General features: G+C 43.1%; 1 protein-coding gene across 3 annotated transcripts in view; it reads left to right on the top strand.

Annotated features, from left to right (window-relative positions):
* The window catches only part of LOC147879854 (uncharacterized), a 214,690-nt gene that overhangs the window by 65,912 nt on the left and 123,847 nt on the right, over positions 1–24,931 (top strand). For all 3 annotated transcript variants that reach the window (XM_087372036.1, XM_087372037.1, XM_087372035.1), the window contains exon 6: positions 20,965–21,081. In XM_087372036.1, the coding sequence (XP_087228162.1) occupies positions 20,965–21,081 (117 nt within the window). The remainder of the gene's footprint in view (positions 1–20,964; positions 21,082–24,931) is intronic.

Here is a 24,931-nt window from a genome sequence, read left to right as displayed (position 1 = left end):
CAATATCACACCTGCTTTTGTGATCAGCCAAATCAGTACTCAATCCGGAATGTTCAAGATTGTAAGCACTTATATGGAATTCAAGTCTCCTTTTTTCCTGTTCCACCATTCAGCAAATAAGGCATCAGAACAGATTTCAACATCATTGAACTGAAAATTGTTCCTAGAGATCCAGATGAACCATAAAGCATGTGCCCTTATATGAAACCATAACTTCTGTTTAGTTTTGCATGCATCACCTTAGAGTATAGCCTTCCAATTAACTGGCTCCCCACACTCAAACTGAATGAACTTCCACACCTTCCTAGCATGTGGGCAAGCAATAAACAAATGAAAGATATCCTCAAGAACTCCTGGGCATCTTTTGCATTTGCCATCCCCCTTTCCTATTCTGAATCCTATGGCAATTGTCCACACAGCTTCTAGAGGATAAGCCAGCCAAGGCAGGATATTTTTTCAGGGACCTGCTGAATCCAAAGCTTGCCAAATCATCTGGCATTTAGGGTCCTGAACAGGTCACCCATGTCATCAGCTGGTGTGGGAATGGGGAAAATAGATTAACTTCCTATCCAGCTAAACTCTGTGTTGAAAAGTAAAACAGTACTACCCTTCCAACTGATATCCCCTTGCCAAAGCTCCAGCTTTCTTAGAATAAGTGCCTGACTTTGATTATTTAATACAAACTCCCTTCTAATTTCCTGCCAGGTCTTCCATCTTAACTGTTCCTTGCACCATAATTGACCCCAAGTTTGCAGTCCTTTTTTAAGCAGAGTGCTGACTAATACAAATTGTTCCTTAGTGAGTTGGGCCTTATAAAAAATGGATGACACACATATGGAGTCTCTGGAAAGCTCCTTTACCAAATAAATGCAAGAAGTTCTTGATCTCCTCAAAGGCCTTCCAAATAGATTGCTAGAGGTAACTATCCTTAGTCTTACAAGGCTCAATGTTGCAGACAGCAGAGAGCAAAGGGTAATTTTTCCATTTGGGTGCTCTCACTGGCCTTACCTGTTTCATATTTCTTAACAACAGTTGGGTCCAATCACTCTTTGGGTTTAGAATAGCCTTAATAACCCAAGTGGCAGAAAGTTTCTAGCTGCAATAGCTATATCAACAACTCCTATACCTCCTTTCTTAGGATTGGTGCAGTAAGACCACCTAAACTTAGAAATTTTGGAGTGCCCTCCCCACGGGAAAGATCTACAGACCCTAATAAATCTGTCCAGACAAGCCTTGGAAGGAGCCCAACATTACAAATAAAAAATGGAGATAGGGTAAATGCAATGATTGAGCACCAACCTTCTTCCTGCAAGATTTACTTGGAACCCTATCTACTTGTCAATCTTCTTCTAAAATCTTTTCATAGACCACGCCCACCTTTGCTTCATGGATATATCAAATCCCATAGGTATCCCCAACAGTCTGAAAACAGTGCGCTTTTCAATCCTGTGACACCCTAGAGTGTTAGGATAGGCTGTTCCTTTCCACCAAGGGTGTCATACCTTGTTTTTGTGTAATTAATCTTTGATCCATATGCTTGGCAGAAGACAGATAAAATATATGATTAATAAACAAATATGCTATTTGCGGGGCACTGACCGCCCAAGTTCGAATGAAGTGAACTATCTTAGTACGGCGGTAAACCGCCACTAGGATAGAATCATATCCATTGGGAGATCAACTATAAAGTCCACGGAAATGCTCTTCCATCTACTTGATGGTATCTCCAAGGACTGCAAAGGCCAGATGCCTTCACCCTTCTCTGCCTTACCCACTTCACACGAAAATACCATGTCACATATTCATGAATATGATTTCTCATTGTTGGCCAATATGATTTTTCATTGTTGGCCAAAAGAAGTCTCATTCACGAGATCATATGTTTTTCTTGACTCCTGGATGTCCTTCACAAGGGCTATGACGGCACTGTCAAATGACCCTCTATCTGTGATCATTCTTACTAGGTACAACTACCTTGCCATTATGTTTTAGCATACCATCATCTATGGTATATCTTGCAAAAGTTTGGCCTTTTCTAGATGCTAGTACATCTATTACCTGAGTTTAATGAGAATAACCTTAGGCCGAAGGCTGAAGACAAACTCGTCCACTTTTTGAGTCTCCCTTATCTTGGTCATTAGAGCACTCTCTAATATTGTGAAACTCATATTATGCATAATCCATGACAACACATTCCTTATTTTCCTTCCCTCGTCACTACCAAATCTTCATATTAAACTCTTGCATGAGCTCTGCCCACCTAGCTTGGTAGCTACTAAGTCAGGCTATTTATAAAAATACTTTAGAGTATCGTGGTCCACATCCATGTGAAACTTTGAACCATACAGGTAATGCCTCCATGATTCAAAGCATGAATAACAACCTACATCTTTGGTTCATGAGTTGGCATAAGAGAGAGAAAGCTTCTTGCTTTCAAAGGCTATCGGCTTTCCCTTTTAGAGAAAAACAGCTTCTGTCGCAATGCCACTTGCCTGGGAAAAACTTTTTCTGCGGATCAATAATTTTTAACAATGAACTTGAGGCCATTGCCCTCTTTATAGTGTTAAGACACTCTTGTTGATTCTGTCCCCACACAAAAGGTATCTTATGTGCGGTTAGCTCAGTCAAAGGTGAGATTATTTGAAATATCCTTTGATATGCATTCGATAAAATTGGACAAATGCTAAGAATGATCGCAATACGGTCACATTCTGAGGATTTGGCCACACTAATATTGCAGCCACTTTGTTCGGATTCCATTTCAATCCCATTAGGAGTAGTAATGAATCCCAGATACTCAAATTTAATCAAGCTAGTACTATTTTCTTTCTATTAATAAATAGACTGGCTTTCCTCATAGTATTGAACACTTTCCTTAAATTTGCACTATGCTCAATAATACTTTTGTTGTAAATAAGAATATCATGAATAAAATGCACTACAAACTTCCCAATACACTAGTGTAGTAAGTCATTGATAAGCATGACGAATGTAGCCCGAGCATCGGTAAGCATAAACGGCATTACTAAAACTCATAATGTCCAAACTTGCTGCTGAAAGCAGTTTTATGCACATCCTCCACTCTAATTGGGATCTGATGATAGTCACTGTTCAAATCTATCTTGCTGAAGATTGTGGATCCATGTAATGCATCTAGCAAATCATCAATCTGAGCCATTGGATATCTGTGCTTAGTAGTGATATTGTTCAATCCTTTGGAATCTATACAGAGACAAAAAGTGTCATCTATTTTCTTTTTCATTATCACTGGCAAAGCAAAGGTGAGAAACTAGGCTGAATCTTCCCTGGCTTGAGGTATTCTTTCAGTTGCCTTCGCATCTTAGCTTCTTCAATAAATCTTAACCTATAAGGAGGCTTATTTATAATCTTGTGTTGAACATTCCACTCTGGAGGTAACGCATAAGGCAACTCATCCCTAAAACAATAAGAGAACGCCTTTGCAATCTAATCAACAAACTTTTCCATTTTTGGATCTTGGGTAGCTTTAGTGTTAGGTGACATATCCTCAGCTCTATTGATGATGTACAAAGAAATAAAAACTGTTTCGGAGTTTTTTCGAATTTCCATTACGGAGACCAATTATCCTTCAGGTCAATCCTTTTCATCTCACAGAACGTATTGCACATTGTTCATCTTGAATTGATTAATGTGCATTTAATTATCAATGGCTGGTTTCTTCTTAGAATGCCATGCCATTCCAAGGCTATATCTATGAGCAAGCCATTTAATTCAAAGTACGGCTTCTCCACAAAGTCTCGAATACAAAGCTCTAACTTGGTAACCCTTTGGTCCCATACTTTTAAGTAGAGCTTCTATCTATCAATTTAATTATATATGCTTAGTTAGATCGTCTGACATCTTCATGAGCGTTTTAATCACATTGTGTGTTGTCAAACCACGCAGTTATATCGGCTATTTGCCCTTTCATCTTAACTAATTGTGTATCATTAAAGGCTATGTACCCCATTACTGTAGGCTTAAATAAAATATTATTAGATGCACTATTCACTAGCTTAGCAAGAGATACACACAACACAGGTACTAACCTTTGAGAAGATCCTGCTAGTTGTAGCAGAATTTGGTTGGCTCCATAGCATTTTGAGACTATCATCTCATCCATTCGATGCTTATTATTACGTGGACACTCCTTCCTTTGATGTGGTTGAAGGCATCCAAAGCATAGGTCTTTTCTCCTTGCATTTTCTTTCCGTTACGAGGTCAAAGAAGATTTCGTCCAAGCCATTGGAGTTACTTCCTTTTCATTCCAATGATGGTACTCTGTTTTGAAGGGCCTTCACTTAGCTTTTCCTTCTTGGCTTGGCCACTGGGCTTCACTCCCCTCTTTTGAAACCCAGTTTTCTTTGAGTACTTATATACTAAGCCCTTGCCTGCATAAACGCGCTCGGCTTGCCTTTAGCATCCTCATAGTTTAGGGCTATAGCTATTGTTTCATCTAATGTGTTCGCATACTCAGCCCAAACTTCAATCTTAATTCTGCCTCTAGCATCCTCATAGTTTAGAGCTATAGCTATTGTTTCATCTAACGTGTTTGCATACTCAGCCCAAAACTTCATCTTTTACTTGCATCGATTGAGGAAGAGATTCTTATATCTTCATGACTATTTCCCTAAACTTATTCGTGTATTCAACTACTAAAAATTTCTTCAGACTAAGATATTTGTAGGCATCCAAAGCTCAGGACGCTTCGTGAGGAAGCAAGAAATGCTTTCTACATTCCCTCTTGAACCGTTTCCAGGTAGTGGATGGTATTTCATCCCTTTGTTGTCTAATCCACAATCTATCCATTGCCCCAATAAACATGTGGGAGCCTCACATATTTTCTTGGATGTCATGTTTGATTCCAAAAATGACGAATGCCGCATCTCATTTGTGTAACCATCCCTTGATGACACCAGAGCTACAGTCTGCCATCCAACCAGGATACCTTTTCGGTCTATAACTTGCAATATTAGGCACTTTAACCTTTAGATGTTCGACTATATGTGCACTAGACTCTTGCTCCCTCGAAGCTTTTTCTTTATCCTCGCTGAATGGTCTCATAGACAACGCTTGAACCATCCTTCTTAACTTTGGCTGTCCTAGATTAGCATGTAGCTCCTGAGTCATGATTTGCTATTAATCATCCTCTACAACAACAATCTTGCCGGTCAGGGTTTGGGCCATAGGGCACAACACCTGCTGTGCCAGCGGGACTCTCGATCCTATGGGATCCACTGTCAAGCTTCTCCTTCCACTTCCATTGCTACTGTTTTTCCTCTGTCCATAGAGTCCCAAGTTTTGGATCTAAAAAGTTTACTATAGTTGTTAAAATACAATATCAAAAATGGTGATCACAGTCATAATAAACCAGATCCCCAAAATTGCTATACATGCATAACCCAAAACTGCTATACTCAAAACTGTCCAAAACTCCAAACTATAATGTTGTGAACTCACATTTTTCAAAAGTAGTTCCCTTTTTCCTATACGATGGAAATAATGACAACTCTAAATAACTGCAAAAAAGCTCAGATAACAAAGAAATCTCCAAATTCAAACAGAGCTAATTTTAAAAAGGATAGAAAGCTCCGTGGTATTTATAGTCCTTGCGCAATCTTCATGTTCCTAGCCCTCTACTGTTGGGCTGACTGTCTTTGTATATCCTGAAGTAGAACATCAAATTCAATACCTCTCTATAAGCGCTAGGTTACCACTGTCTGGCAATTGGTTTCAATTCTTCCAACTATGAAACATTCAACTCTTTGCTATTGATACCCTACGATTGCCACGATTTGTCTTATCGTCAAGTTAGTTTTTGATGTTAATCTTCTGCAGCAGTAGCAAATTACAAACAATCTCCTTGTTGCTATTGTTAGTGTCTGTAGACCTATCTTTCCACAAGTAGTTGTCAACTACCAACTACTATGGTTATTCACCAGCTATAATTAAATTTCACATAAGCTAATTCTCGTACAGAACGTACTGCGTCAGTGAATCCTAGACCTTCGTTTATTCCACAAATAGTTCATGGGCAATTCACAATACGTGTATGGATCATGCCCACCATCTCAATGGACAACCAAGCTTCGACAATGTGACCAAAGATGGTGCGAAGTCCTTCTACAGCCATCCATCACTAGCTTCATCAATATCTGCCTGCACAAAGAACTCTCGCTTCACTATGTTAAAGCTCTACACTTTTGCTGTGCCAAAATTCTTTTTATCACCACGCTTCCCTACGCTTATTACATCAAGAATAGTTCTTTGTCTAAATTCAGCGCTAATTTATCAATCAACGAAATCAGCACTTCACTCAACAACCTGTGTGTGCTTTGATACCAAAATGAGGATCTACCCCTGTTTGCAATCCCCCATATATACAACAAATCGATCTGTTGCGTCGTTTCCAACGGGCTATGGCACCAGGAATCTCCTCCCAGCCAATCTCTACAGCTCGACTTGGTTTGTGCAGTACATTTTTGCTCATTCAAGCCATAAAGCCCCAAAACTTCCTAGATAAATCTAGATGCCACATGTCATATTATTATGCCTGACTTTGGTGTACCTTTTTATCCCTTCTTGGGATCCACATTTATTCACTTGCCCCTAGGAACATTTGCACAATTAGGTGCATCAGGGCCTTTGGCTTTAGATCTATCTAGTCTGTGTCATCACCCTCACTGACAACCTTGGCATTATATCCCTTTTCACAAAATACATAAAGTACAACAGAAAATACCATATAAATGTCAGTTCTCCAAAAGATAATGCCGATTGATCCTACAAGGTCATGCTATCTCAACTATTGCATAACAAAAGGAAATAATGTGATCATGTGTTTGTCTTGTTGTGCTAGGTCTTGCTGAATCAAAAAGAGGTGCAACAGAAATTTATGTCAATGTTTCAGGGAGAAGACAATCAAATGAACTAGCATTTGTATGATTGTTAGGGTATTTCTGACATTAATCTTTTTCAACAATTACAAACGATCTCTTTGTTGCTATTGTTAGTGCCTATAGCCTGGCTTTTTGCAAGTAGTCATCAACCACCAACTACCGATGATGGTTATTTACCAACCACAACAAATTTTCACATATTCTCATATAGAACGTATTGTATCAGTGCATCCCAGACCTCATTCGTTCTCTAATAGTTCTATACATTTGCACATCATGCCCACTATCTCAATGGACAATTGAGCTCTGACCACGTGACCAAATATGATGCGAAGTCCTTCTATAGCGAACCGTTGCTAGCTTTGTCAGTATCAGCCTGCACACAGAACTCCCAAACTTTGCTTTGCTTCATTGTTCTCAAAGGTCTGCCTTTGCCACACGCATACTTCTGCTACGCCATAATTCGTTGTGCAAGTCTTCAATTATCACCATGGTTCTCTACGCTTATTGTAACAGAATTAGTTCTTCGTCTAAATTCAATGGCAATTCATCATGACTGCAAGTATCATTAAATGTGCAGCTCTATGTCAACTATCATACGCAGCGCAACCTGCACTGCGCTTAACAACTTGCCTATGCTCTGCTACCAAAATGATACAAACAAGCAGTCTTGGCTGTTGTTCCTCCCGGTGAGCTCCCTGCTGCCCCGCTAGCTTTCCCCTCAGCCCTCCCTTCTCAACTCCTCCCTCCCCTCTCATCCCCTCCCCTCCTCTCTCCCTCTCCCTTGGTGTGGGCGTGGGCTGCTTCCCCCCCACACTTGGGCTCTCTTGACCCCCCACGGTAGCCTACGTTTGCAACCCATACTTCGAGATCCCATTCATGATTTGCAGACACGATTTCTACATGGCAAAAGCATATTTGATAACATCTTCTCATTTTGGGAGGCTTCTAAGTGGGCCATACAAAGTGGCCAAAGCTTGGCCATTCTACTCCTGGACTTTGAGAAAGCCTATGATAGGGTAGATTGCGGCTTTCTGGAGGAAACCCTTCTTCGTTTCGAATTTACAAATACTTGGACTAGAGGGTTCTCCGCTCTTTATAAATCAGCCCATAGCCAGGTACTTATTTCAGGAGTTGGGGGAGACAGGTTTCGGATTTCTAAATCAGTCCATCAAGGATGCCCTTTAGCCCCCCTTTCTTTTTTTATTTGTGGGTGAAGCTATGAGTATCTACATTAGATCTCAAGCTGATATTGTTGGGCTGAGATTTCCATTGAGACAGGAAGATGAGCTATTGGACAATGAACTGGTAGATGATACGGTTTTTTTTTGGGATGCCACGCCACAAACGCTCACTTCTTTTAGGACAACCTTGTATTTGTTTTGCATGGCAGCAGGGGCACATATAAACTGGCACAAATCCAATGGCTTCTGGATCAGCGATGAGGACACTCCGGACTAGGAAGCTGATATTGGTATCAACTATGTTGAGGTTTTGTGCAATATCATTCAAACTAAGTGCGTGGTAATCATTTAATGCAATGAAGTGAAAATAAAAACAATGCATCGCAACCCAAATATAAAAAGTACATGTCACCATTGATGGATACCATGGAGATAGACATATTAAGACTAATACTAAAATTGCCAAATTGTATTGGGCAAAACTATACAAAATATGGAAAATTAGGTATTGTATCCTCCTGTTAGATGGTGGCAGATTCTTTCAATGTAAAGTAAGAAAATGAGACAAAATTAATATATGGATTTGGAGGGGTGTCTCCGTCAAGTATTTGGGATGCTAGATAGTGTGGGCATCTCTTCTGTACAACAGTTTTCTCTTGTATTGGAGAAGAAGAAAGAAGAAAGAAATTTATTAGAGTCTTCGGAAGACCGATGGGTCTATGAGACTGAAAGAAAACCTGATACAAATCACAGTAAGGGTGGAGCTACTAAAACGAGCATCATCACCTGTGCTGAATCCTAAGTCTGATCATACATAGTCAAATACATCTGGATGTAAGTTTGGCCGAGCATAAGGAGGAAATTCCTTTTTTGGTGCTCGGCCAAACTATGTGAGAAAACAAGAGAAAAGCAAGAGTGTGCAAAGAGAGAGTGAGCTGAACGTAGTTCACTCCCCAAAAATGGTATTGAAAATACGTGGAGAAGCCAGTGAAGAGGACATGACGACTGTCAATATAAATGAGGAATCTAAATTGGTGATCAATCTACGTCATTTAAGCAAAGGAAACTAGTAGCTCATTGGTGGCAGCCTATTTTCACCTAGTCCGCTCTCTTGGATCCTATCGCACCTATGTTAGTGGTTTAACCCCCCATAATTATCATTTCGACAACGGATCAATGGCTCTCTCATCTATAATTATAGACCAAGGACCCAATGAAGGCTCTCCATGTTCACAACCCAAACGTGCTGACGAGGAAGAGCAGCTATATGTGACATGATAGTTGATCAATTGCAGCAAACATTGGGAGAGACCACTAACTCCACTAGGAAGGGAAACCACAAAGTCCATGATAGCTTGAGAAACCATAAAGTCTTGATTTGAGAGAGATCACAATTCGCAACACTACACTCCTCAAGATTATGGATTGGAATAAAGAAAAACAAACCTTAAAGCAATGTCCAAGTGCATGTTGTACTGAACTGAGCAAAATGGAGAGAGTGAGCTGAACGTAGTTCACTCCCCAAAGTGTACTGAACTGAAGTATAATGAAAGAGATAAGGGTTTTGTCTAAGTGACAAAACCCTATCTAATCACTAACCATAGTTAGAGATTCGACCGTGATCAGGGGGAAAAACCTCTGAGAGGGAAAAGTGCCCCTAACCCACTTATTACATTACATTGGCCACTGCCTATAATATAATAATAATTCTAACACCCCTGTGCAGTGCCAATGTGGTGTACAAGGTAGTGATCAATCACCAAAAGGAGATAAGTTTAGGGCATTGCGAAATGCCTCAAACTTCTCACGTGGAAGTGCTTTGGTGAAGATGCCTGCAACATTGTCATGTGTTGACACATAGATCATATCGATCTCCCCTGCATGCACCTTCTCTCTGACATAATGATAATGAACCTCAATGTGCTTCATGCGAGCATGAAACACAGGATTCTTTGCCACTGCTATAGTACTCTAACTATCAGTGAGAATTGGAGAATGACCCTCCAATAAGAGACGAAGATCAGTGAACAAACTTCGCAGCCAAACACACTTAACTGTCACTGTGAAAGCTGCCCTGTACTCAGCTTCACATGAGGAAGTAGCCACTGTAGATTGCTTCTTGCTCAGCCAAGAAATGCAAGCTTTGCCCAAAAAGAAACAATTACCACTAGTGGACTGCCTAGTATCATAGTCCAATCTGAATCACTGTAAGCATGCATCTACAAGTCACCCCCCTTGGGAAACATGCCATAAGACTTTGTGCCTTGCAAATAACGGAAGATGCGTTTTACAGCCTGCCAATGTGTTGTCTTTTGGCTGTGCATATATCTGCTCACCTGAGATACTACATACTGAATATCGGGCTTGGTATTGCACAAGTATATGAGGCATCCAACAGCCTGGCTGTAAAGTGTGACATCCACTGATTCACCTACATCATACATAGGAAGCTTCAGCCCTGGCTCCATGGGAGTGGCAATAGGCTTACGTAAAATCATGCATGAACCTATCCAAGAGCTTCTGCACATACTTGGATTAAGACAAAACGATGCCACACTTGTCTTGTATAAACTGGATCCCCAAATAAAAATTTAACATGCCCAAATCTGTCATGTCAAATTCAGCTTTCAACTCAGCTCTGAAATTTGTAATTATGTCCTCATTTGACCGTGTGAGCAGCATGTCATCTACATAAAGAATGATGACCAAAATATCCCCCCTATCCTTCTTGATGTAGAGGGTGCTTTCTGTGGGACTATTGTGTAATCCCTTACTTGCCAGGAATCCATCTATCTTGGCATATCATGCACGTGGGGCTTGTTTCAGCCCATATAAAGCTTTGTTTTAAGCTTGCAAACCTGAAGTGCATTGCCAGAAAGTTCAAATCTTGGAGGTTGTTTGACATAAACCTCTTCCTGCAAGTCCCCATTCAGGAAAGCTGTTTTTATATACAATTGATGGGCATTCCACACAAAATTTGCAGCCATTGTAATAACTAACCGTATGGTGGTCATCTAGGATGTAGAAGCAAAAGTCTCCTCATAATCTATGCCCTTCTTTTGTGCATAGCCTTTGGCAACCAGCCTTGCCTTGTACCTATCAATAGACCCAATTGGCTTCCTTTTTACCTTGAAAACCCACTTGGTACCAATGGCATGTTTACCTGGTGGCAAATCCACAACATCCCAAGTCTGATTTTTTTCTACGGACTGCAACTCATTGTGCATGGCATGCATCCAATGCACAATATCCTTTCCTTCTTCAAAAAGAGTCAGGCTTCTCTTCATCAGGAAGAGTCCCTGCATAAGCTATCTCAACTGAAAGTTGCCCCCCTGCGTGCCTTATTGCACTATGAGTCCTGCCAAGCAATGGGGCGTCAAGCCTACTCTCCCTGAGAGTCTGGAGCAACCAATTAGGGACTGTTTTGGCTGCGTGTCTCTCTTGAATCTCTTGCCTGACAACTTCATCCACACCCTATGGAGGTAAAAAATCAGCCGGTGGCTGAATCGGGGCATGTGGATCAGGAGGAGGTTGCTGTAAATTCTGATTTTCAGCGGGGCAACCAAATGCTATAGGAAGCATCCCCTCAAAAACATCATTTGAAGAAGCTGGAATCTGAAATTCAGCATGTGTATGTGCTGAATTTTCAGAGAATATAACATCTCTACTCACAAAAATCTTGCGTGTAGTAGGGTTGTAGAGACGATAGCCTTTGCATTGTGAACTATACCCCACAAAAATGCATTAAGTGCCTTATCTGACAACTTGTGTCGAAACTCCATAGGCACGTGGGCATATGCAACACAATCAAAAACTCTGAAATGGTCAACTAAAGGAGGCTTTCTCCCATGCCATGCTTCACAGGGAGTGATTGTCTTCAAAGCCTTTGTGGGAGCCTAATTCAAAATATAGTTGGCACACATGAGGCATTCAAGCCAAAACTTGTGAGGCAACTTCTTACTTGTAAGCATGCATCTTTCATCTCCATAGCAGTGCGATTCTTCCGCTCAGCTTTGCCATTCTATTGAGGTGTAAGCCTCACTGTAAGCTGATGTGTGATGCCTTTATCCTTCAAAAATGCCTCAAATTCATGAGACATATACTCTCCCCCTCGATCTGTGTGAAGTGTCTGCACCTTAAGTCCTGTCTCATTCTCAACCATGGCCACAAAGTGTTTGAAATGCATAAGCACTTCTGATTTTGCCTTGAGACCATAGACCCAAGTGTAGTTGGTGAAGTCATCTATGAATGTAACAAAATAAAGATAACCCCTAAAAGCAGGTGTCCTCATGGGATTGCAGACATCACTGTGAATAAGTTGTAATTTCCGTGTAGCTTTCACTACACCATCCTTCTTGAAAGGCAGTCTATGCATCTTGCCAAGGATGCAACCTTCACATGCATGAGGAGGAGGCGACTCTAAAGGAGGCAATGCATCAACCATATCATGCCTCTGAAGTGTCATTAAGCTACCATAGCTCAGATGCCCATACCTGGCATGCCATAACCGATTCTGCATCGCAGCAGTGGGAGTAATGCAAGATCGGATCTTTTTTCATATAAATCAAGCTGAAAAAAACCCCGGTACAAAGTGCTGCACAACATTAAAGCATAGTCATTCTCTTTGTCTCTGACAACGCACTTATCATCATAAAAAACAACCTGAAATCCTCCTCTATTGAGAGAGGACACTGAAAGCAAATTCTTCTTTATGCCTGGCACATAGAGTACCTCTGAAATTCTGAAATTTGTGCCATCAGTGGATGTGGGAATAATGTCTCCCACCTCACACACTGAATAAGAAGAATTATTTGCACAAGTCACCTTTTTTTTGGTAGGTGAAGGGTGTAGAGATACAAAAAGACTCTTCTTGGAAGTGATGTGCTTTGAAGCACCACTATGAAAATAACAAGTGTTCAGTGTCTCATCGACACTGAGAGAGCATGCATCCTTTGAAGGATCATAGTTGCAAGTCAAAAAAGCATAAGGGTCATCATCATTAGTGGCTGTAGCATCTGAACTACCCACTGAAAAATCTGAAGTGCAAGATTGAAAGGCATAGTGCTCTTCCACAAAGTTGGCTGCAACATCTCCCCCATCATGAGAATTGGGTTGGTCACAGAGATCCCCCCCCTCCCTGGCATGCCCTCTTTAGCGGCAGAGGTTGTCAGATTAGATGGGGTGCCGCGAGTCAGGGTCATCGTCTCTAACCCTTATATTATAGATGATCACATTATGCTTCAACGACCAGATGGTTCCTTTTTTCGACAGAGAGTCGAGGTTGCTGGGAGACAGGATCAGTGCAGGATTTGCAGGACCCTTGGGCACTTTGCCAGGGATTGCCCAAGGAAGAAGAAAAGGCCCAAATGGTTTATTATGCCTTCTCGTCCTACTTCTTCTACACGCGCTACTAGAGCCTCCCCTTCTCGCCTAGGACCTTCGGGACCAGCCCCTAGACCTTGACCCTCTTCTTCAGTGTGCACAGTACGATCAATACCCCGTTGGATGCTTGTGAGGGTTGCTGACACTCCACCACCTCTACGAGGCACCTCGGACCATTCTGAGTTACAAGCATGTGATATTACTATAGGCGTAGATGTAGTTGCCCCAGTCCCCCCACCTGCTCATCAGAGAAGGGGCAACCCATTTCTTCAGATCCTATCACTGATGTGCCTGATCAGCCCCCTCCCTCTGTTAGTCACACTTCACCTCTTGATAGAGGTAAGGGGGTTTTTTCTCCTTCTCCCTCGGGTGCAAGGATTCTTCGCACTCCTTTGCGAGTTCCCGCCTACAAGAACTCTTTTGTAGTACTAGCAGATTTGGCAGAGTTTGAGACAGAAGAGGAGTTTGTACCCTCTACCCTAGGGGAAACAATTATTGGAATTCCGTTGGACAGGGTTTCCAGCTCTGCTGAAGTGGGTTTTCTTTCACCAATTGATTTCCCTCCACTTGACAGGAGGACTCTTTCATAGGAGAGGATTTTCTCCACCACCAGGTCGGGTAGGACTTTTCACCCGGCCTCCTCCTCCCGTCGATGAGGATTGTTAGTTGGAACGTTCAGGGCCTCGGTGGTATACCTCATCGCCGCCGTAGGCAGCTGATTCATAACCAACTCCATCCAAGTATTTTAGGTGGTCCCATTGATATCCTTATGCTCCAAGAGCATAAGCTGGATGGTAGAGATTGTGCCACTTTTTGGTCACCTGCCTTGGGCACCAGGGGAGGTATTTGCATTTCTATCTCTTCTTCGATGCTCCCCTTGGTCATTGGACACGGAGTCATAGTCCCCTCTAGAGCATAGTGGGTTAATTTTGATGATTGGCAGGCGTAAGGTTGGCCTCCTTAACCTTTATGCACCCAACTTGAGAGGGGATTGTGTCCTCCTTTGGAAGGAGTTGCTCTCTTGGTCACATCTTGCAGGTTCTTGGATTATTGGGGGTGATTTCAACATGGTTGAAATGCCTTCATACAAAAGAGGGGGTAGGGAAGGTGGCATTCACTCCCTGGAGAGAGCAGCATGGGATGCCTTCCTTTTTCATTTCAGTGGTAGAGATACTTGGTATGACGATGCTTTTCACACTCAGCCACAGTCTCTTTTGTTTTCTTGGTCGAATAGGAGAGTAAGGATGCCTATCCATGCACAGATTGACAGATTTTATGTGGATGATTGGGCACTGGACAGAGGTGAGACGGTTTGCATCAGTGCAAGGGTTTCCACTTCAGATCATTTTTCGGTTGTTTTGGTGGTTTCAGAGCCTCGGGCGAGAGGCCGCTCTGTCAGTATCAGGATTCCAGATGCCCTCTACGCAGAGGAGGGCCTCATAGAGGCAGTGCTGCGGATTTGGGATTCTCACCTGTAGGGTGGGCAGCCGTCCCTATGTATAAGATCTTGGCAAAAGCCATCAGCCTGCAATTGCAGCCTATCTTGCCAAATCTTATACATGACACATAGACATGCTTTGTCCATGGCAGAAGCTTTTTTGATAATATATTCTCATTTTGGGAGGCTTCTGAGTGGGCTATGCATGAGGGCCATAGACTGGCAATTCTACTCGTGGATTTTGAAAAAGCATATGACAGGGTAGATTGGGGTTTTCTAGAGGTAACCCTTCTTCGCTTTGGATTTTTAGATTTATGGATTAGAGGGGTTTCTGCTCTTTACACGTCAGCCCATAGCCAGGTACTCATTGATGGAGTCAGGGGAGACAAGTTTCAGATATCCAGATCAATCCAATAGGGATGCCCTCTAGCCCCCTTTCTATTCTTATTTGTGGCTGAAGCTATGAGCCTCTATATCAGAGCTCAAGCTGATATTTTTGGGTTGAGACTTCCGTTGAGACAAGAAGAGGAGTTGCTGGACAGTGAGCTGGTAGATGACACAACTATTTTTTTGGATGCCACTCCATAGACACTCACCTCCTTCAGGACAGCCTTGGATTTATTTTGCATTGCAGCAGGAGCTCACATTAACTGGAACAAATCCAATGGTTTGTGGATTAGTGATGAGGACACTCCAAATTGGGGTGCTGATATTGGATTTACTTGGATTCAGAGGGGTGTCTTCCGTCAAGTATCTTGGATGCCAAGTTGGGGTGGGCATTTCTCCAGCACAGTAGTTCGCTCTAGTGTTGGAGAGCATCAGGAGGAAACTCCTATTTTGGAGTTCGGCTAGACTTGACCTTGCATCCAGAGTGGTGGTTGTAAACCAGGTACTGTTGGCTATAGCTTGGCTTGTTTGCTCTTGTTGGTGCTAACAGTATCACTCAGCTCAAGAGACCTATTAGGAATTTTTTATGGAGTGGATTAGACGGCACTTCAGATGTGATAGCCAGGGTGGCTTGGGAGACTCTTATTCTACCCACTAAGGGGGCCTCAATGTTATTGATCCAGACTTGCAGTGTAGAGCCTTGCTCTGCAAGATGGTGGTCAAAGGTTTGATACCTGGTCAGGAGCCTTTGAAGGATTTTTTGTTACACAGTATACAGACATTTATACCTTCTCAGGGAGGAGATTGGATGGACAGCCCTAGATGGATCTTTACGTCAGCCCGTCTCAGACCTCCTACTTCCCTCTCATGGCTGCCATTCTGAAGGCTTGGGACAGCTTCAGAAGTACTCTTCGAAGAGTTCCACCCTCCTCTCGTGAAGAAATTGACAGGCAGCCCATCATGTGGAATGATTGCATACTAGATGAGCATGGCAGATCACTGGGTATGTCACATTATATGCAGTGGTCTAGATGGGAGTTGGGACCTGCATCCACGGTCGGTGCTTGGAAAGCTTTCAGGATGCTTCAAGAGGATCAGAGAGCTTGTTTAGTTAGTCACCTCAGAGGAAGTGCAGCCAGGATGCAACAGATAGATGCAGCCATACCAGTGGAGTGGATGGATACAGACCATTTGCCTATTTCTGAGTCCACCTGGTTGGGGGGTTTTTCGAGGACAGGTATCCCTCTGTAGGTTATAGCCTTGCGGGATGCACATGATGATACCCTTGTCTTTCAGGGTCATGCAGGAGGCAGACTCCACAGATCTTCAAAGGACATTCTTTTGGAGGCTCCTTTTCAGCCTGTCAGGATTGCAGGATACATGGGTATCTTGATCCAGACCCCGTTCTCCTAGCTATTGGATCTTGGAGGCTTTGGCTGTATGGAGGTTCCCCTATTAGATCCTTGCAGTGGGATCTAGGGGAATGGGAGTGGATAGTTGCAGGGCACCGAGAGAAGACCATCCCCTTCTTTTGTTACACGGTCAGAACTGCCAAGAGATTCTAGCTCAGTTGTAGGGGCTGGAGGTCCTCTAGAGCTCCTCATTGGGATACTTTTTAGATTTATGCAGAGATGCAGAAAAACTTTTGGAGGAGGCTTTGGAAATCCCTCAGGAATAGGAAAATCACATTATTCATCTAGCTTACTATTCATGGAGGGATTGCCGTGAACCTGTGGAGATCCAGGTTCGGGGCTGACCCTACATATCCTCGATGCCACTCAACAGTTGAGTCAGTGCAGCACTGTCTTTGGGAGTGCACTCAGGCGAGGACGGTTTGGAAGGTGTTGCTAGGATACTTCGCACTTTTCATAGAGCACCCTTCTTCATGACTTGGGGATCAGTTGCTTGGTTGTCACTCACTGGTCCACAGGCTTTCTTTGAGGGACATGACACGGACACAGCTTTCTTTGTTCGACGATATCTTGTGGAGTCATGCTCCCTCCGGGATGTTCCGTTTAATCCATTCATAGCTCCCCACGCTTCTGTAGACACATCTTGGGAGATTCTAGCTAGTATCACAGCATGGCATATTTGGAGAGCCAGATGTACAGAGGCTTTGGAGGACTCCCAGGTTCACCCTCCTTAGACTATGGCTAGTATCTGGGCAGATACTATACACACTTTGATGGCCATTTGGGCAAACATACAGGGAACCTCCAAGACTGCTACTGCTAGGAGGGTTGCTTTTCTCAGAGTCTGGAAGGATTGTCCTTTCTTCTCTGACTCTCCTTCATGGATGAGGTGGCATTTTCAGCCGCCACCTGGGATTTTTGTTTGCTCATTGGCATTTTCAGCCGCCACCCGGGATTTTTGTTTGCTCATTCTGAGCTGTTTTTTCTCATGCTTGACATGATGTACTCCCGCACTTGAGCTTGCTATGCGGTTTTTTTTCATACTTAATGAAGTACTTTTCTTGAAAAAAAAAATCCTGAAGCTTAGTGAGGTGAGAATTCATGGAATCTCCCTCATCCATATGCATATGAGAAAGCTCTCGCTTCAAAAAGGAAACTCTGGCATTTGCATACTCTCTAGTATCTCCCAAGCTGCCTTTGATATCTTGCATGACCGAATGTGAGGTATAATGAACCTCTTGACAGAGAGAGAAATCACTGAAAGAGCTTGTGCATCTCTAGAGCCCCATCTTTTCTGCTCTGTTGTGGGAGCTCCTGGAGCGGCTACTCCAACTACTTGTGGTGCATTTTGACCTCTACCCCTACCTCGAGCTGTAGGAGTGACAGGTGTGGCCACTGTATCTGGTCTTGCTTCATCTCCATTGATATAATCCCAAAGATGTCTGCCAACCAAGATATTGCAAACCATAAAACTCCACAAGGAGTAGTTGGTGCCATCCAACTTATCCTCCTGTGTGAGAACTCCGAACACCTCATTGCAGTAAAATGCTTAGTTGAATGCCCAAAAATCTGCAAATAGAATCTGTAAAAAGTGGCAAAAGTCTGCAAATTGACTCATACCGAGTCCAGAACTGCTTGCAAACTTCCAAAATGCCCTTTTACCTGCAAAATTGCAACCCAAATGCAAAAGCTCCAATTTCTTGCGGGAAATTGCATACAGAAGAGGGCCAATGATCTGAAAGCCCCAAATGTTGCATAAATTGCACTCTGCCTGCAAAAGCCCCAAATTTCACTGCACAATTGCAGTGTAATTGCAAAAGCCCCAAATTTTTCCAAAACTTGCAAATCAACAGCAGTGTCTGCTAAAGCTCCAAATGTGCTGCCAAAAGCTAAGCCAAGCAATGGCTGAATGCACAACTGAACCTGCAAATGAACTCTGTCAAAAAAATGATGGACACCTTCAGCCTGCAATGAGTTGCCAGTACGGAACTGTACGGAATCTGTATAGTGTACGGAGGACTGTATGATGCGATGTACGGAATGCAAGACGGTATGGACTGTCAGTCCGTACAGTTGTATGGACAGCGCAAGTATACAGATGAAAACGTACGGCTATACGGCGAAACCTGTACGGGGCTATACAGCTGCGTACTGGCAGGAGCATGCAGCTGGTATGAAATTCGTACAGTCGTACGGACTGTACGGAATGGAGGCTGCAGGTCGCAATGAAGCTGTACGGACGTGAGGCAAGAAGCTTGGCGATGGAGCTGAAATGCGAGAGATGGAAGAGGAGAGCAAGGAGCAGGGAGCAGGTCCGGGAAGGAGAGCTGCTCTGACACCAAATGTGAGAAAACAAGAGGAGCAAGAGTGTGCAAAGAGAGTGAGCTGAACGTAGTTCACTCCCCAATGTGTACTGAACTGAAGTGAAGTACAATGAAAGAGATGAGGGTTTTGTCTAAGTGACAAAACCCTATCTAATCACTAACCGTAGTTAGAGATTAGTCCGTGGTTCGAGGGAAAAACCTCTAAGAGGGAAAAGTGCCCCTAACCCACTTATTACATTACATTGGCCACTGCCTAGAATATAATAATAATTCTAACAAACTAGACCTTGCATCTAGAGTCGTGGTGGTCAACCAGGTGTTACTGGACATGGCCTAGTTTTTTTTTTCATGCTGGTGCTATTCCAGGGATAGTATCACTCAACACATGAGACTAGTAGTGGAGTGGACTAGATGGCAGGGTAGCTTTGGGCGACCCTGATTTTCCCCACGGGAAAATCATGGACCCAGACGTGCAGTGTAGGACATTGCTTTGTAAGATGGTGGTGAGAGGATTGATGCCTGAACAGGAGCTGTGGAAGGAATTTTTTGTACACAAGCATACAATCTTGTACACCCACCTTGGGAGGAGACTAGATGGACAGCACTAGATGGATCTTTACTTCAGCCCATCTCAGATTTCCTTCTTCCCCTCTTATGGCTGACATTCTGAAAGCTTAGGACAGCTTGAGAGGTACACTTTGGAGAGCTCCGCCCTCCTCTCACAAAGAAATTGATAGGCAGCCCGCATGTGGAATGAAAGCATACTTGATGAGCATGGCAGAACACTAGGCATGTCGCATTATATTTAGTGGTCTAGATGGGAGAGGGACCCTGCCTCTCCACTGTGGAGTCTTGGAAAGCTTTCAGCAAGCTTCTAGAGGATGAGAGAGTCTTATCAATGATTCATCTCAGAGGGAGTGCAGGCAGGATTCAACAGATTGATGCAGCCATACCAATGGAGTGGATGGATACAGATGATATGCCTATTACGGGTACCATTTGGTTGGGTGCTTTTACAAGGACGGGTATTCCTCTTCAGGTTATTGCTTTGAGGGATGCACATGAGGATGCCCTTGAATTTGATGTTCAGTCGGGAGGGAGGCGACACCTACATTCAGATGATATCCTTCTACAAGTTGCCTTTCGACCGGCTATATACGGCATGGTACAGATTCACAGTGGTACTTGGATCCCGACCCACTCGTCTTGCCTTGGATTCATGGAGACTTTGGCTCTATGGAGGTGTCCCCATCAGATCTTTAGAGTGGGACGCATCCCCTTCTTTTATGGCATCATGTACTCCCTATTGTGCTTGCTCCTGCGGTTTTCTTTCATACTTAATAGAAGTACTTTTTTTTGGGGAGAAAAATGATACAAACAAATTAATCAGTTGCATCTTTTCTAAAACGTCATGGGCTATGGCACAAAGAATCTCTTCTCATCCAATCTCTACAGCTCGACCTTGTTTGTGTATTATATTTTTAGTTAGTTAAGCTGTAAAGCCCCAAAACTCCCTAGATAGATCTAGATGCTACATGTCATATTAGTACACCAACTTGATGCACCTTTTTACCCCTTCTTGGGATCAACATCAGTTCACTTGCCCTAAGGCATTATTGTGCATCAAGGCCTTTGGCCTTAGATGTAGATTTACCCCTTCTTGGGATCCACATTAATTCACTTGCCCCTGGGCATATTTGCACAATTAGGTGCATCAAGGCCTTTGGCCTTAGATCTATCTAGTTTGTGCCATCACCTCATCGATGACTTGGGCATTATAAACTTTTTGACCATATACATAAAGTGCAACACAAAATGCTATATAAATGTCGGTCTTTCAAAGGATTAATGCTGAACCCTTACGAGGTCATGCTATTCTACTAGAGATAACAAAGGGGATTGTTTGTCTTATTTTGCCAGGTCTTACTTAATCTGAAAGAGATGCAACATAAATTCGTGTCAATGTTTCAAGGAGAAGACAATCAAATGAAAGAGCAAAATCTTATCTCTGCAGACATTTACTTCCAATTTTCAGAGGTATCATCTTGTTTTTGTTTAGATTGAGTACGGTTTTATTCAGAGTTAGATTGAAACTTGTGATTTTTTAAAAGAAAGATCAGTGTAAGGGTAATAGAATCTTGTCAGGGAGAAGATCCTAATTTCAGTTACACGGGCAGTAATGCTAGGAAATTCCAGCTCAGCTCTAGGGGTTGGAAGCCTACCAGAGCTTCTCATTGGGAGAACTTTCAGATTTCTGCTGACTTGCAAAGAATTTTTTGGCAGAGGCTCTGGAAATCCCATCGGAATAGAAAAATCACTCTCTTCTTTTGGCTTTTTATTCATGGTGGGATAACAGTGAACCATTGGAGGTCCAAGTTCGGAGCCGACCCTTCTTGCCCTCGCTGCCTTTCTGCTTTGGAGACAATACAGCACTGCCTATGGGATTGCAGACAGGCGAGAATCATATGGAAGGGGATTGCAAGACTTTTCAGCACTTTTGTTCGCGTAGCTTTCTATATGACCTGGGGATCAGTGGCTTGGCTTACTCTTTCAGGGCCCCAGGTATTTTTTAAGAGACTTGACTCCTCTTGGGCTCTTCACATCCGACGACACGTTGTGGAGTCGTGCTCTCTAGAGGATGTTCTGGCCACTCTTTTCAGGGCTACTCACTCCTCGGTCGACTCTCCATGGGAGATCCTAGCTAGCATTGCAGCATGGCACATTTGGAGAGCAAGGTGCACTGAGGCTTTGGAGGGTTCTCAGGTTCACCCTTCTCAGATCTTGGCCAGTACTTGGACAAATACGATACACACTTTGATGGCCATTTGGGTGACCATGCAAGGATCATCTCGAGCAGCCTCCTCTAGGAGAGTTACTTTTCTCAGAGATTGGAGAGACTCTCGACTTCTACATGGTTGAGATGGCATTTTCAGCCTCAGCCTTGGTTTCTTTCTACCTCATTCCTCTGAGGTGTTTTTATTACATGCTTAGCATGGTGTATTTCCGCACAGAGCTTGCTCTAGCGGGTTTCTTTCTTACTTGTTAGAAGTCTCTTTTTAAAATTTTTTTTTTTTTCAGTTATTCTAGTCAGATGGCAAAAATAATAAAATTTTAAATGAGATATCAGTATAAAGGTATTGAAATTTTGTCAGGTAGATGGCCTTGAAAAATTGTGTTAGCTTGCTTTGAAAGTTTTATTTGGATAATTGTAATAAAAATCCATGCAATACGGAATTTGAAGGGTATCAGGTTCTTGTATCGGTTCTTGTATCCTTCAGTGCTATGCATGTTGCATCTAAAGATTAGTGTAAGGGTATTGGAATCTTGTCAGGCAAAAGGATGCAATTTCAGTTATTCTAGTCAAATGGCAGAAAATGTAAAATTTTAAAAGATCAGTATAAAGGTATTGAAATCTTGCCATGCAGATGGCCTTGGATGAATGTGTTAGCCCGCTTTAAAAGTCTTGTCTGGATGAGTGTAATAAAAATCCATGCAATAAAAAATCCAAAGGTTATTAGGTTCTTGTATCCTTCAGTGCATTGCATGTTCAGTCTCCCTTTCCAGGATCATTCATACATGAGAACCTATTCGGAAGGGAACCAGCCCTTATAGGCTGCTTGATAGGGTGGTTGACTCCATGGCTATGTAGTATGAACACCTTGGAGGAGCAAGTTAGGGTTCCTATATGTAAGAGTGCTTAAGAAGAGCTTACAGGCCAAGCCCTACAAGAATGCTTACAACACACAGCTTTCCCCTTTTAGACATTGATGTGGAGTTACTCAATTGGTAGCCAGAAGCCCACCACAAAGGCCACTGGTCTGATTTGTTGTTGGCCCAACACTAGGCTACAGTGAGTCACCCAAATGTGCCAGGTCATGATCCTAGGAATGACAAATGCCTCTGCATGGGGTATGGGGCTACTGAGGTGATCTCTAGTTGTACCATTGAGCCTTTCCTCCTTTGAAGGCATGTGAGCCACTGTCTGCCTCAAACTAGAAGACTTGATCATTGTATGTGAGGTAACCTACCATGCCCCAAATAAATAAGCATGAAATCCTTGAAAAGTTGTGATGGTACCCTAGGAGCCTCCAAAGAGCTTCTCTAGCTCCTCTGCTATCCCCTCGCCTCCCTCATCCTTGCATTCATCACCATCCTCCTCCCTCCCTCCCTTTCGCCTTCCTTCTAATAATTATGCTTAGCCCATGAGCACTCAGCTCACGGGTCTGAGCTTCTACTCTTCCACCCACCATGCATCACCATCATTTCCCTTCCCTTGCAGCCTTTCTTGCTGCTTCTTTTGTTTGTGTCATGCAGCTTCATAAGATCATGTGGAGGACGTTGAACACGCTTATGATCCTTAGGGAAAATGATAATACCCAAGGGACATCGGCACAAGATTTGTTGAAAGATTTTTATTTAAGACTGATGGGAGGGCTTCCGATACATACAAAGAGACCTCGAGACAATCCTGCACTGCCTGTGGATCTGGTAGATGATTTGGCAAGGGGCCCTTGAGATCGTACGAGGTTAGGATGCAGAGGATGCAGTTGTGGCCTTCACTTGGGGTATGGAAGGCTGACTGACAGGGAGGGATCTTCTCGATTGACACGATTACGCCGGGGCCAGTGGACTGAGCTCAAGCAACATAATCTTGTTCCCCTAGGCTCACTCATGAACATGAGATCCCTCATTGCTCTAGGGTTCTCTATTTGCATTCCAGGCCTCTAGGTTCCCATTGTTAGTGTGCTTGTCGACAAGACGGGGCACGGAGTTACCTTTCCTCCATCCGGCATTTAACCCCCAGAAGTTGGCAATTTTATTTAAAGGAAAAAAAAATCTCCCACATTTCTTACTCTCCTTACTTCCCCCTTGCCCCCCCTCCTCTCCTTGCGCTTTCCATTCTGTCCTTCCACTCTCTTCCCCCTTATTTCGTCCCTCCCCTCTGAAAACGAACCCGAATAACCCCCCTCCTGTTGCTTCTCCTCTCCTTTGTGCATTTCCTCCATAGTTCCCATGAGTTTCGGAATTGGGGAAACGGAGCACTGCGAGAAACGGTGTTTCGTTTCGGCCACCGGAATAAACGGTGGAAACAGAGTTTCTGTTTTTAAGGTTAATAAAGTGTGTGTGTGCGTGTGTGTGTGTGTGTGTGTAAATAATATATGTGTGTGTGTGTGTGTGTGTGTGTGTGTGTGTGTATAGGCTTCAAGGGACTCTGAATGCGGGCCTTCATCCTCATCAGTATGGTTTTGTGCCGCGAAGACAAATTCATGACAATATCTCCAATGCATTGACTGCAATTGAATATGCTAAGTACTCGAATCAAGATGTGCTCATATTGCAGGTAGATATCTCTAAGGCATTTGATACTGTACAATGGGATTTTATCTCTCAAACCATGACAAAGTTGGGATTTGGCCCCAAGATTGCAAATGCAATTTATTGGCTTTATTCTGGCTCTACTTCTCAGTGCATTCTCGGAAGCCATCTATCTCGGTCATGGACATTGGGTAGATCAGTCAGACAGGGCTGCCCCCTTAGTGCTCTTTTCTATGCCATTGCGACTCATCCCCTCCTGATGTATCTTGATCACCTTACAAGCACAGGACAGATGACTGGTCTTAAAATCCCTGGGACTGCATCCTTCTTGGCACAGGCATATGCTGATGATTCCTTTTTTATGCCACAGAACTCTCCTCGGGAAGTCCGCATGCTTATGGCCACATTATCATTGTATGGATCAGCAGCGGGATTGCATATCAATTTTGACAAATCCAAATTGCTTCCACTGAAACAATGTGACTGGCATTCTATTCTCTGGCCTGGTCAAATAGTGCTTTCCAAAGAGGTTGTCAGGCATTTGGGATATCCTATAGGATGGCATATCACC

This window comes from Dipteris shenzhenensis, chromosome 33 (assembly GCF_047967505.1).
Source record: "Dipteris shenzhenensis isolate YYH24624 ecotype China chromosome 33, Dip_SZ_1.0, whole genome shotgun sequence".
NCBI lineage: Eukaryota > Viridiplantae > Streptophyta > Polypodiopsida > Gleicheniales > Dipteridaceae > Dipteris > Dipteris shenzhenensis.
This window is presented reverse-complemented; position numbering and strand designations above follow the sequence as displayed.